The sequence below is a fragment of the Notamacropus eugenii genome, chromosome 5, assembly GCF_028372415.1.
Source record: "Notamacropus eugenii isolate mMacEug1 chromosome 5, mMacEug1.pri_v2, whole genome shotgun sequence".
Classification (NCBI taxonomy): Eukaryota; Metazoa; Chordata; class Mammalia; order Diprotodontia; family Macropodidae; genus Notamacropus; species Notamacropus eugenii.
This window is the reverse complement of record NC_092876.1, coordinates 98,295,080-98,307,865: the sequence shown is the minus strand read 5'-3', so window position 1 is coordinate 98,307,865 and position 12,786 is coordinate 98,295,080. Positions and strand designations below refer to the sequence as shown.

At 38.9% G+C, this 12,786-nt stretch overlaps 1 protein-coding gene across 3 annotated transcripts in view; it reads right to left on the bottom strand.

The window, feature by feature from the left end:
- Positions 1 to 12,786, bottom strand: part of RFXAP (regulatory factor X associated protein) — a 24,266-nt gene extending 11,480 nt beyond the window's left edge. The window contains exons 1-4 of one of the 3 annotated variants that reach the window (XM_072610353.1): positions 11,925 to 12,786; positions 9,569 to 9,676; positions 6,880 to 7,018; positions 1,127 to 3,560 (exon numbers count right to left, since the gene is read on the bottom strand). In XM_072610353.1, coding sequence (XP_072466454.1) covers positions 6,905 to 7,018; positions 9,569 to 9,676; positions 11,925 to 12,458 — 756 coding nt within the window. In that variant the 5' untranslated portion in view covers positions 12,459 to 12,786 and the 3' untranslated portion in view covers positions 1,127 to 3,560; positions 6,880 to 6,904. Of the gene's footprint in view, positions 1 to 1,126; positions 3,561 to 5,646; positions 7,019 to 9,568; positions 9,677 to 11,924 lie in introns of those variants that run through there. The other 2 variants (XM_072610352.1, XM_072610351.1) reach the window with 2 other exon arrangements.

Below are 12,786 nucleotides of genomic sequence, written 5' to 3'. Positions count from 1 at the left end.
AAGACACTCCACCTCTTGATTCCAGGCATTTTCACTGTCTATTCTCCATGCCTGGAATGATCATTCACCTCATCTCTACCTTCTGGCTTCATTCAAATCCCAGCTAAAAACCTCACCTTCTACAGGCAAATTTTCCCAATCTCCCTCACTTCCAATAATTCCTCTGTTGATTGATTCAGATTTATTCTGTATTTATCTTGTTTGTACATAGTTCTTTTCTTGTTGTTTCCCCCATTATACCGTGAGCTTCTTGAGAGCCAAGATTGTCTTTCTCTTTCTTTCTCTCTTCCTTTCTTTCTTCCTTTTTCTTTCTTTCTTTCTTTCGATCTATCTATCTATCTATCTATCCATCCATCCATCCATCCATCCATCCATCTATCTCCAACATAGCACAGTGCTTGGCACATAGTAGGCAATTAACAAAATGTTTATTGACATAGATAGATAGATAGACAGACAGATAGATAGATAGATAGATATGGCAGTAAATGTTCATTTCTGAGTGAGAAGAAAATAAACTAATTATATGCTTCCTATGTTATAGTGCTTTAATGAGAGAAATCATTGAAAGAAATTCTCAGCCAAATAATGGAAAAAAGATTTTTTTTCTATACTGATCACTTTTTTTATGATGGAGAGGAGGCATAATAAAAATCATTATTCCTCTCCCCAACAAAACAAAAACAAAATAGAACACTAAATTAGGCACTAAAAAACTTGCCCATTCTTTAGCAATATACTCTAAGTATAACAGCAACTAGTTCAAATGTAAAGCAACTATAAAACACTTTTAAAAATTCATCTTTTTGATTACCACTTTCACTTAATGCTTTATACTCTATAAATCATTTTACATTTATTATATATGTTGCATATGTTATATTTATTCTATAAATCATGAAATTTTAGACAAATTAAATCTACAAATAGCCTAAAGGGCAAAAAAAGACAAAGTAATCAATCTGCACTCTTATTTACTAATAATAAAGATCAAGAAACAATTTTTAAAACCTTTTACATTAACAAACTTTCAAATACTTAAGAACTAGCCTTTCTAAAAATACACAAGAGTCACAAAAGAAAAACTAAAATTGTGACCAAAATAAAGGAAGACAAGTAACTGAAGTACATTCAATGCTTGTAATGGGTTGGATGTTACAGTAAAAATGTCAGTACTTTCCAAATTAATTTACATATTTAATGAAATGACCGAAATACTAAGAGATTTCCTTATAGAACTAGATAAATTCACAACAAAATTTATGTGGCAAAAAAGGGGACAAGAATATCACTGAGAAGAGTTAACGAAGGTGATCTTACATCCTCGGATTGTAAAATATATTACAAAATATCAATCACCTAAGCTATGTATTACTAAGAAAAGATAAACAGATTAATCAATCAATAAACATTTATTACGTGCCTGCTATGTGTCAGGCACTGTGCTAAGCAATGAAGACACAAAAAGAGGCAAAAGAAAGTCCTTGCCCTAAAGGAGCTTACAATCTAATGAAGGAGACAACATGCAAACAAATATCTACAAAACAAGTTACGTTCAGGATAAATAGAAAATAAATAAGAGAAAGACAGCAATGGAATTAAGAAAAGGTTCTTATAGAAGGCAGCATTTTAGCTGGGACTTAAAGGAAGCAGAGAGCTCAGCAGTCCAAGCAGAGAAAGGAGAGCATTTCAGGTATGAAAAACAGGCAGGGAAAATGTCTAGAACCATAAAGAATATCTTGTTAGTGGAAAAGCTAGGTCAGTACCACTGGATCTAAGAGTAAGGTATAAGAAGACTGGAAAGGTAGGAGGATAATGAAGGGTAATGAATGCTAGAGTATTTTGTATTTGATTCTAGAAGCAACAAGAAGCCACAGGAGTTTACTGAATAGGGAGGGTGATGGTAGAGGGTGACAACAATTGAACCTGTGCCTTAGTAAAATCACTTTAGTTGCTGAATGGAAACTGGATTGAAGGGGAGAGAGACTGGAGGCCGGCAGATTCATAGACAGGCTACTGCAATAATCCAGGTGTGAGGTGATCAGGGCCTGCACTAGAGTGGTGGCAGTGTCAGAGGAGAGAAGGGAGAATATTTGAGAGATATTACAAAGCTGAAATCAACAGGCCTAGGTAACAGCTTGGATATGAGAGGTGAGAGAGAATGAAGGATCCAGGATGACTCCTAGTTGCATGCCTGTGGGACTAGGAGGTTGGTGTGTCCCTCTACAGTAATAGGGAAGACAGGAGGCAGGGAGAGTTTAGGAGAAAAGATAATTCATCCTGTTTTGGATATAATGAGTTTAAGATGTCTGTTAGACATCCAGTTCAGAATGTCAGAAAACAGTTGGAATTGTCAGACTGGAGGTCTGGGATAGGACAGGGAGTTGTGAAAATCAACAGCATAGAGATGGCAATTAAATCCATGGGAGCTGATGAGATCACAAAGTGAAACAGTATAGAGGGAGAAGAAAAGAGGACCTACTACAGAATCCTGAGGGATACCGCTGGTTAGAAGAGGTTATCTGGATGAAGATCCAGCAAAGAAGAGGTCAGAGAGGAAAACCATGAGAGAGTGATATCACAAAAGGCTAAAGGGAAGAGAGGTCAAGGAGAAGAGAGTGATCAACAGTATCAAAGGCTGCAGAGAGGTCAAGGAGACTGAGGATAGAGAAAAGGTCACAGGACATGGCAATGAAAGGATCATAGATAACTTTGAGAAAAGTAGCTGTGACAGAATAAGGGGTGAAGCCAGATTGTAAGGGGTTAAGAAGAGTGATAATATTATAGATTATTATATATTATATTATAGATGGTCTTTTTGAGATCAATGAGAATAGAATAACTAAATCAGAGTGCCAACCAAATATATACAAAAGATTAGTGTTTGATAAACATATAGAAAAAATAAACCTACAAACAGAATTATTTAACAAACATACTTGAAACACTAGTTGGTAATCTGTTACGAAAAGCCCCATATTTTAGATCATACACTCCTGCACAGAACTATAAAAATGATGAAAGAAAATGGAAAGTATTACAATTTTTAAGGGAAGATTTTTTCAATTCAACAAAAATAATTACTAAAGAAAAGATAGAGGTGCTTGATTACATGAAAATAAAACATTTCTGTACAACAAATACATATAATTAAAAGAAAAAGAATAGATTGAGAAAATATTCAGAGCAAATATATGCAAAACTTTAACATCTAAAAATACATAAGGAATCTTATTTAAAAAAGACTGGTTAAAAAAAAAAAAAAAAAGACTGGTTCTCTTTATCTCTATCAGCCTGGGGCTTATGCCACTCTGATCAACATGGGGACTTGGAAGCTTTGACCTGCTTTGTTTGTGACCATGGCTGGTTTGCCGCTTCTTAAGCAACTTAGTAGCACCACTCCTCCCCAGGTCCGCAGTGCAGACTCAGACTTAGTGCAGATGCACAATTGGCATAGCCCAATTCTGCAGCTCAGAACTCCCAAGCTCAAGAAATCTGTTAACTTCAGTCTCTCCAGTAACTGGAATTGCAGGCATATGTCACCATGCCTGGCAAGAAACCTGTTAAAAAAGCGTAATAGTAATTCCCAATCCATAATGAATAAAGGGTCAAAGAATATGAATCATTTTTTCAAAAGAAATACAAACTGTTAATAACTACTTGAAAAAATTCTCAATGTTGATAATAATTAAAGAAATGAAAAATAAGACAATTTTGAGGTATAACCTCATACCCATAAAATTGGTAAAAAAAAAAAAAATTAAAAGTTAAAATCCTCACTGCTGGCATACTTAATGATTGCTGATGAGATTAAAAACTTGAAGAATCATTTTTGTAGAGCAATATGGCAAATAAAACAAGCATTTATTTAAGCACTTATATGAGTTAGGTGCTGTGCTAAATTTTGGGTTCCTTCCTTCAAGAAGTTCTACAAGATGCAAACAAGTATTTACAAGATAAATGGCAAGTAATCTTAGAAGAGAGGCACTAGCATTTGTAGGGGACAGAGGAACCCTGATAGACAAAGACCTCCTACAGAAGGTAGGATACGAGCCAAGTCATGAAGGAAGCCAGAGAATCCTAGACACAAGGGAAAAACCAGTGAAAATACAGTCAGATGAGTGATGTATGCCAGCAGGAAAGATAGCGTTATTACGGCTGTCACAGAGTATGTGGAAATCAGGTATAAGAATATCTATCTTTCCTTCTTTTTTCCTTATGGAAATTACTGAATAGAGAGTAGGTGACATGGAAGTGGGGAGAGCTTTGAGACAGACAGACCAATCAGCAGGTTATTGCAGGCTATCGTGTGAGATGATAAGAATCTGCACAAAGATGATGGCTATGTGAATAGAGGAGGCATCTATGAGATGTTGCAGAGTAGGAAACGCTAAGATTGACAGAAGATTGAATAGGTGGACTGAGGGTGAGGGAGTTGAAGATGATATAAAGGTTGTGACCCTGAGTGCCTGGCCTTGATAGTGTAGGGAAATTAGAAAGAGGGGAGGGTTTTGGAAGAAAGATGAGCTTTCTTTTAGACATGTGGAGTTTAAGATGTCTATGAGACATCCAATTCAAAATGTTCAATAGCCATTTGGTGATGTGAGACCAGAGGTCAGAAGAGAAGTTACAGATAGAAAAATAGATGAGATTCATTTACATAGAGATAATTAAACCCATAGAAGCTGATAAAATCACCAAGTGAGACACTATAGAGAAGAAGCAAGCATAACCCCTTGGGGGACACTCAAGATTAGTGAGTGAATATCCAGCAAAGGACACTGAAATGGGAAGTCAGATAGGAAGAAGAACCAGGATAAAGCAGAGTCGTTAAGGCCCAGAGAAGAGAAAGTATGCAGAAGATAGTAATAAAGGAGAAGGCTAAAAAGGTTAAGAAGGATAAGGATTGAGAAAAAGTCATGAGATGACTTAGGAAATCTTAAGAAATAATAGAAAATAATAACTTAGGAAATAATAGTTTCGGTTAAGTGATGAGATCACTTTCAATGATTTGGTGCTTGGTTCATGGTTTTCCTTTCCACCTCAACTCCTGCCCTCATAATAGAGAATTTCAGAATATATGCTACTGTTCTCTCAGATCGTAACCCCATTTCTTTAATCTACTCAACTGCCATGATCTACTCAATTCCACCTCAGCTTACACAGGGATGACATTCCCCTTGATCTCGCTATCACCCACAAGTGTTCCACTTTCATATCCAAGAATTCCAAAATACTTTTATCTGATCATAACCTTGTCTTCTCTTCCTGTGCCCTACTTTTCTTAAACCTACTTTTCTTCCTCACCATTACCTTCACTCTCCTCCTTATTGGTCTGTTCTATCCCAGGACATGTATTCCAGTATATAACTCTTATCACCTGACTCTTAATGGCAGCATGAATTATATCTTAGTATCTAAATCTTTTAAGCCCCACTTTTTTACTCAGCTCCCAAATACACAGCCTCTTCCCCTTTTCTAGCTGAAGCAGAAATTATCTTCAGTTCTTAAGCTTTAACACAGGTTTAAATAATGACCAAATAAATCAAAGGCATAAACTCGGGTCATATGCTAGCATGACAGTTTAACTTAACCCCCTCTACAGATTAAAGCAGCTAAATATATGAATAAATTACAACTCAAAAGTACACAAACTTTTATTTTATTATTTTTTGCACCAATATATAGTTATAAAGCCAATACACATAAAATGAACTAGAATGCTCTTTGAATACTTATCAGAGAGCTTTGTCTTAGAGGCTGTGGCTTAAAAACCATCTTACAAAAAACAAACATGCTTCCACACAACCCAGCTTGGTACACATTTGGCACGGGATATGCACAGTGCAGGGGTAATATTTACTCTGACATTCTTCTGGTTGCTATGATTAGATATGATTTTGAGTTTTGTTATCTTAGGAAGAAAGAATAAAAGTATCTCACTTTATTCTTTGGGCATCTATCTATTCAACAGTAACAATCTTGAAATGGCTCAATTGTTTTTTTAATAATTCACAACATATAGGGAGTTCTTCCTCCTTTTCTCAGTTTTCCAATGAAAAAAATGAGGAGTAAATAATAAAATCACTGCCAATTTTATGAAGAAATTGGTGAACAAGGTGAATCAGATACAATCTCCACCAACCACAGATTCTACGCTTCAGAATACCTGCTTCCACAGAGGTCACATTTAGTAGCTGACATGCAATAGACAATGTGGTGTTAGGTAATATAATCAAAGAGGTTCTTCTGTATTTTCTTCATTCCAATTTCTTTCATGAAGTCCTCTTTAGGTTTCAGTAGGACATTTATGAAGATGGGGGCACACTTCAGTCTGACAGAGCAGCTGATTATTACCACCCTTCTTCCTACATGTGTATACACACACTCTCTATTTGCTTCCTTGTTAACTCCAGGTTTAAATGTGTAGAAAGCATAAAGAAGGTTATTCCTGAGCCCAGGCCTCCTGAATGTCCAAGCTATATCTTGCCACACTCAGTGGCTAAACAATTCAAGATCAATATCTATTACTTTCACAACTTCCACAGAAAGTAACTATTTCATTTCCTTCATTAACAATACACTTAAGAATGACCATACTTATGATCTTTTGCCTGATAACCTGTTGGGACATTTGGGGTATTTTAAAAATTAAAGTTGAAAAATATTTTTAAAACAATGAAGTTAAGTGGAATTTTGGAAATATAACGCAGAACCAGATTTCTTCAAAATCCAGATTCCCATTAAAGTTTAAAACCCATCACAAAAACCAAACATGTATATGTCTAAGAAAAGGTTTTATGATGTGTTCTACTTGACTGCTAACCTATTTCTCTTCAGTATAAAAATATCTTCAGCCAGAACAGTGAGATACTAAACCTGTGCAGAGCCTCAATTAGTCCCTTCACACTGACGCTCCAGGAAACTGCTGTTGTTGTCTTTGCTCCAAAACTTGTTGATTTAGTAGTTGTTGCTGTCTCTGCAGAAACTGTACAACTTCTGGACTTCTTAATAGTGCCTTAAAGGAAGAAAAAAACAGTGCAATGCAATGATTATTTATGTACTCATTTTAAATATTAATAAGTTAGCACCATCCAGGTTAATAGTTTCATGTTAGGAACCACAACATAAAACAGACCTACAAATAAATGAAACTTTTTATTATATTTAACAGTTGATGCTAAACTCAAATTATTAGTACAGATGTTAACAAAGCCATCATTTGCATTAAAACAGAAACCTTGAGCATGTGTTATGACACCAAATCATAGAATAATAAAGACAGAAATTGTTATGTGTATGACTCTGAGTGTATGGAAAGCATGAAATTCTCCACACTGTTTTTGACCTGAGGAAGGTTTAATATTTTGTTCATGTGTTAAGAGATGGGCATTCCATGTAGATGTGGAAAGCTCTTAAACTTACAGCATAAAGCACTAAGGATAGAGCTGGTCCACAGTAGCAGGGGAAGAAAAGAAAATAACTACTAAAATTGAAGGACAGAAGCTAATTATTTCTACAGTTCAAAGAGCTGTCCGAATAGTATGGCACACTGAATACCAGTCTCAGACCAAGACCCAGGCCCTGGTTTCCATCTACTGGCCTCTGTCTTTGGATAAGTCCTAGTAAAACAGACAAAATAGCCTCAATCTCAGTTTCATTATCTGTAATAATGCAATTGGAGTAGATTCTCTCTAATGCCTCATCCAATTCTAGCATTAGATAATGCCTTCATTCTAGATGGTTCTATTACAACCCTGATAAGTAAAATTCAGGAACTAAAAATAAAAATACTCTGGTGCTAGATTTAAGTCTTAGAGTTACTTTTGAACTAGTCCTGGGATTCAATTCCTACTACTACTGAACCTTATTTTCAAGCAGATCATAAAATGATTATTCACTTAAAATTTAATGTAAACATTAAATTTCTGGTAATAAAGAGCAATAATTGCTATTTTTTCTAAATATTTATTTCCTAAATTTCACCCCAGGATTTCTTACAGTGAATTAATTACATATTCACTATGGCAAAATATAGTTGTTCCATTGGGTATGTAGAGATACTACATTTCTAATAGCACGTTCTGGAAATATAGAGATTCACACCTGTTAGATTGGAAAAAAAGTAGAAACTTACTTCAAATAAATTCTAATGTACAACTCCTTATGCCACTGATTTCCCACTTTAAGGATCAAAAATAAAATTGTCAATTGTTCAGAGCAAACAAGGCATTAATAATTTTTATCTGGGAAAACTCTAATTTAAGAGAGATAATCTGCACACAAAATTTAATTTTTAATATTCTGCAAATAACCAGCTCAACACAAATTTTCAATATAGTAGCTTCCTTATGTAAAAATGAGCATTTCTGAAAAACCCATTATTATTTAGGGTAGTCCAGACCTAGTCAAAAGTATATGATACCAATCAACAAGTACTTGATTAAGCTCCTACTGTCCTAAGCAATAAAGATAAAAATTCGAAGAAATAATCTCTTTTCTCACAGACTTTACATTCTAAAAAGGGAGACAACAAGTAAATAAGTACACACATACAAAACTGAAGAGAATAAATACAAAGTAGTTACAACCACAAGGTACTTTGGAAAGGATGATACTAGTGATTGGAAGAATCAGGCTAAGCTTACGTAGATGGTAGTTTGTGAATTGCATCTCGAAGTAAGGGAGGGGGTCTATGAGGTGAAAAGGGAGAATTCTAAGGATACCAAGTGCAAAGGCACAAACAAGAGAGAATATCACATCCACTTTGGCTGGATTGGGGAGTGCAGGAGGGAAAGTAATATACAATAGCTGGAAAAAGACTGGGGCCAAAGTGTGAAGGACTTTAAAAGTGAAGCATAAGAATTGTTCCTATAGATAATGGTGGAACCAAGGAATTAGGAAGGTGATATGGTCAGATACTAATTTAAAGAAAATCATTTTGTCAACAGTATTAGAAGATGGATACTTGGGAAACCTGAGGCAGGGAGACCAATCAGGAGGCCACTACAATTATATAGGTGAGAGGTGATAAAGGCCTCAACTAATGTGCCAAAAGAAGGGTTCCGGTAGAGATGGCAGAAATATCAAGATGTGGCAACTGAATGGATGTGTAGGGAAAGGGAGAGTGAGGAGTTGAGGTTAATACTGAGGTTACAAATCTAGGAGACTGGGAAAACAGTAGCACCTGGATCAAAAAAAGGCAGAAAGAGAAAGGAAGTCTGGAAGAGGAGATATTGGTATCTCCTGAAACTAGGTAAAAATTTATAATGGAGGAACTCAATATCAGACCAACACCAAAATGGAACTCATGATGACAGGTTTACACTGAATTCCATTTTGCTCAAATAACCAAAAGATTTAAAAAATAAATAGTACTTCACTAAAGGTTATCTTCCCCATGTGACTTTTTGACATGGTCCTTAAGGATAGTCTTACATCAAGTTTCCAAGTGTATAAATAAAACAAATTTAAGTGTCAGTTTATGAAGCTTCAGTTGCCTCTCAAAGGTTAAAAAAAAAATCATGTTTTAGATTTGCTTCAGTTTTAAAAAAGAAAGCATAGTTACCAGCCGTTTTTGATTTAACACTTGCTCTAAGAGAGTAGGTCTTGCAGGACGATCTCCAACAGAACCAGTTCTTTGTTTTCCAACAGATGCTGAGCCATCTGTGCTTTCCTAAAATTAATGATACAATACATTTTTTAAATTAACCTTTTTTATTTACAGTCTGGCCTATTTCCTAGTACCTGTGGTCAAATCTAAACATTATATTACATGTACCCCTAAACAACCTGACACCAATCTTATCAGAGTGTAACATCTAGACCTAGTCCAACCCTCTAATTTTGAATATGAAGACACTTTTCTCCTACTATTATAGAAGGAATGATTGGACCTATGTCCTTAGGATCAATATTAGAGGGTGAGACTAGATCTAGACAACATGCCCTACACAAACTTTTCATCATCACCTTGCTCATGTTTATAGCCTTTGTCTACATGCCTACCTCCTTGCTACCAATCTGCATCCTATCCATCCTTCAAATCCTAAGTTCAAGTGTCACTTTTTCCATGCCTCCCATAAACATTCCAGTGATCTCTCTTTGGAACTAAACATCTCTTCCATTAACTCGAAATTTATCATATCCTACCCTGTATGGTTTTATATATATATAATATATATTTATATAAATCTATATAATATTTATATATATTAATCAACAAGGAAATAAACTTTTTGAAGGCAAGGACCATGTCTTCAAAGTCACTGTACACTATACAAAGCCAGCCTATGTAAAAATAAATGCGAATCGAATATATTCTTATTATCCCTATAGGTAAATGAGGTTCTGAAGATTTTCAAAAACTTACTCATGGTCACATAGATACTAAGTTATCTGAGGCAGGCATTAAGTCAAGGACTCCTGATTCCAAGTTCAGAACTCTTCATTCCACTTGACTACCTCTCCTAAAGGAAAGGTCAATATTTCCCAAATCAATTTGGAAGGGAGCTTTAAAATGAACTAGTTTAACCTGTAGAAATCTCAAACACTCTGGACTGGTCATCATTTACCTTCCAACCTCTAAGAACTCTCAGTCCACTACACTTAATTGCTACAGGATCATCTCTGGCTCTCAACTTCCTCAGTTATAAAGATCATAGTTCCTGCATTTCCTACCTCACAGAGTCCTTGCCAGGGAAGTGCTATAGATGTCCTAAGTCAATAAGCATTTATTAGACACCTATTATGTGCCACTCACTGTGCTAAACACTGGGGACACACAAAAAAAGTAAGACAGTCATTACTCTCAAGGAGTTCACAGTGAATTATTCTTTCCACAGAACAGATAAACCTGCTGCCTTCAAGAATAAAAGCCTTTCTGGTAGGCTGGTAGCTGTCACAGCCACCCAGTTCAAATATCTTGAGATACTTGTGCCTGAAATGCTTCTTCTCTGGGAGGAATAACACAAATTAGTGGGAAAGACAATTTGGCCTCCAACTTATCAATCGTGCTTGATTTCCTCCAGGCTGCTAGCTCACCCCTTCAATACTTAATCTGCCCAGTATATTCTAAGTGCCCCAGGTAAATGTTTGTCCTTCCTTGTCACACACTTGGGTGGCTATAATAATACACACTATTTATACAGTGCTTTAAGACTTGTAAAGAGCTTTAATAATAATAGCTCACTTTTACATAGCACTTCCATGTAGTTATCTCATTTGACCAGCACACTAACCCTAAGAGGTAGGTGCTATCATCCCCATTTTACAGATGAAAAAACTGAGGCTGGTGGTGACTCGCTGAGTTAGTCACTAATAAGAGTGACTTATGGAGATTCAATCAAGCAGTTCCCATCTCTATTAAGTGTGAAGACTTATGGGTCTTTCTGGTGGGCCCAGCAATCTATTCACTGTATCATTTGATCAAAATGAGACCATGTATGTACACCTTCAAGCACTTCATTATGAAACACTGTTATGTCCCAAAAGTCTTAGTGCATTTTCTCAGCATTAGTAGTTTTAAGTTGCAGTTGAAGCTTCTATAACTTTAATCTGCACTAAGACTTTTGGGACACCTGGGTAATAAATAATGACAGCCAAGGCTTGGCTTAAGATGTGCCAGGCCCTTTACAATTTTTTATCTCATTGGAACCCCCCAATAACCCTTCCAAGGAGGTACTATTCTTATCCCTTTTACAAGTGAGGAAACTGAGGCAGACAGGTTAATTGACCAAATCTGAACTCGGGTCTTCCTGCCTCCTGGTCCAGCACTCCGTCCACTGCACTGGGGGAGAGCCAATAAGCATTTATTACAGGGGGCTCTTAGTTCGCCGACACCAACTTTGGCTCGGGCCGCGCTCCGTCGGGGGCGCATCTCCACGCCCAGCGCCCGGCCCCTGCGCCCCGCCGCCCGGGGGTACCTCGAGCTTGACGCTGCCCGCGCTGCCGCCCCCCGCGCCTCCGCCCGCGGCGGCCCCGGCGCCCGCCAAGCTCAGGGCCTGGTCGCTCTTCTTCTTCTTGTACTTGTCCTTGTACATCTTGTTGCGGTGCTTCTTGCACATCCACGGCTTGCGCTGCTTGGCCACCTGGCTCGTGGTCTCGCGGCAGCCCTCGTACGTGCACGTCTTGCTCACGCCGCCCCCGCCGCCCCCGCCCGCGACCCCCGCGGACGCCCGGCCGCCCTCGCCGCCCGAGTGGGTCTCGTCGTCCTCCAGCTCCTCCGGGCTGGCCGTGCTCTCGCCGCCCCCCGGCGGGTCGGAGGTGTCCAGCAGGTCCGCCTCATCGTCGGCGGCCTCGTCCTCGGCGTCTCCCGCCACTTCGTACAGGGGCGTGGGGTTCCCCGCGGCGCCGCCGTCCCCCGGGACCGGGGTAGGGGTCGAGGAGGCCGCCGGAACGGGGGTCGGCCGCAGGATGGCGCCCGCCGCCGCCTCCTCCCGCCCGCCGCAGGGCTGCATGACCAGCAGGGTGAGCTGCGGCGCCGGGGGAGCAGCGACCGGAGGGGCGGCGGCGCCGCCTGCCCCCGCCGGCTCGATGCCCTCCTGTGCCTCCGTGCCGCGGGCGCTGGTCGGGGCCGGAAGACCCGCTCTCTCCCGGCCACTGCCCGGCCCGATCCCACGTCAGCCCTAGCAGCGCCCGAGAGGGGCCGCAGTCCGCCTCAAAGCAGCCTTATTTCCTGCGCCTGCGCGGCCCCAGGCAGCAGGAGGCGGGTATTAGAAAGGCGCGCGTTTGAAAGCCTGGCGGGAGAAAGCGGCCAGCCTTTCTGAGGGACTGTGGACTGAAGGA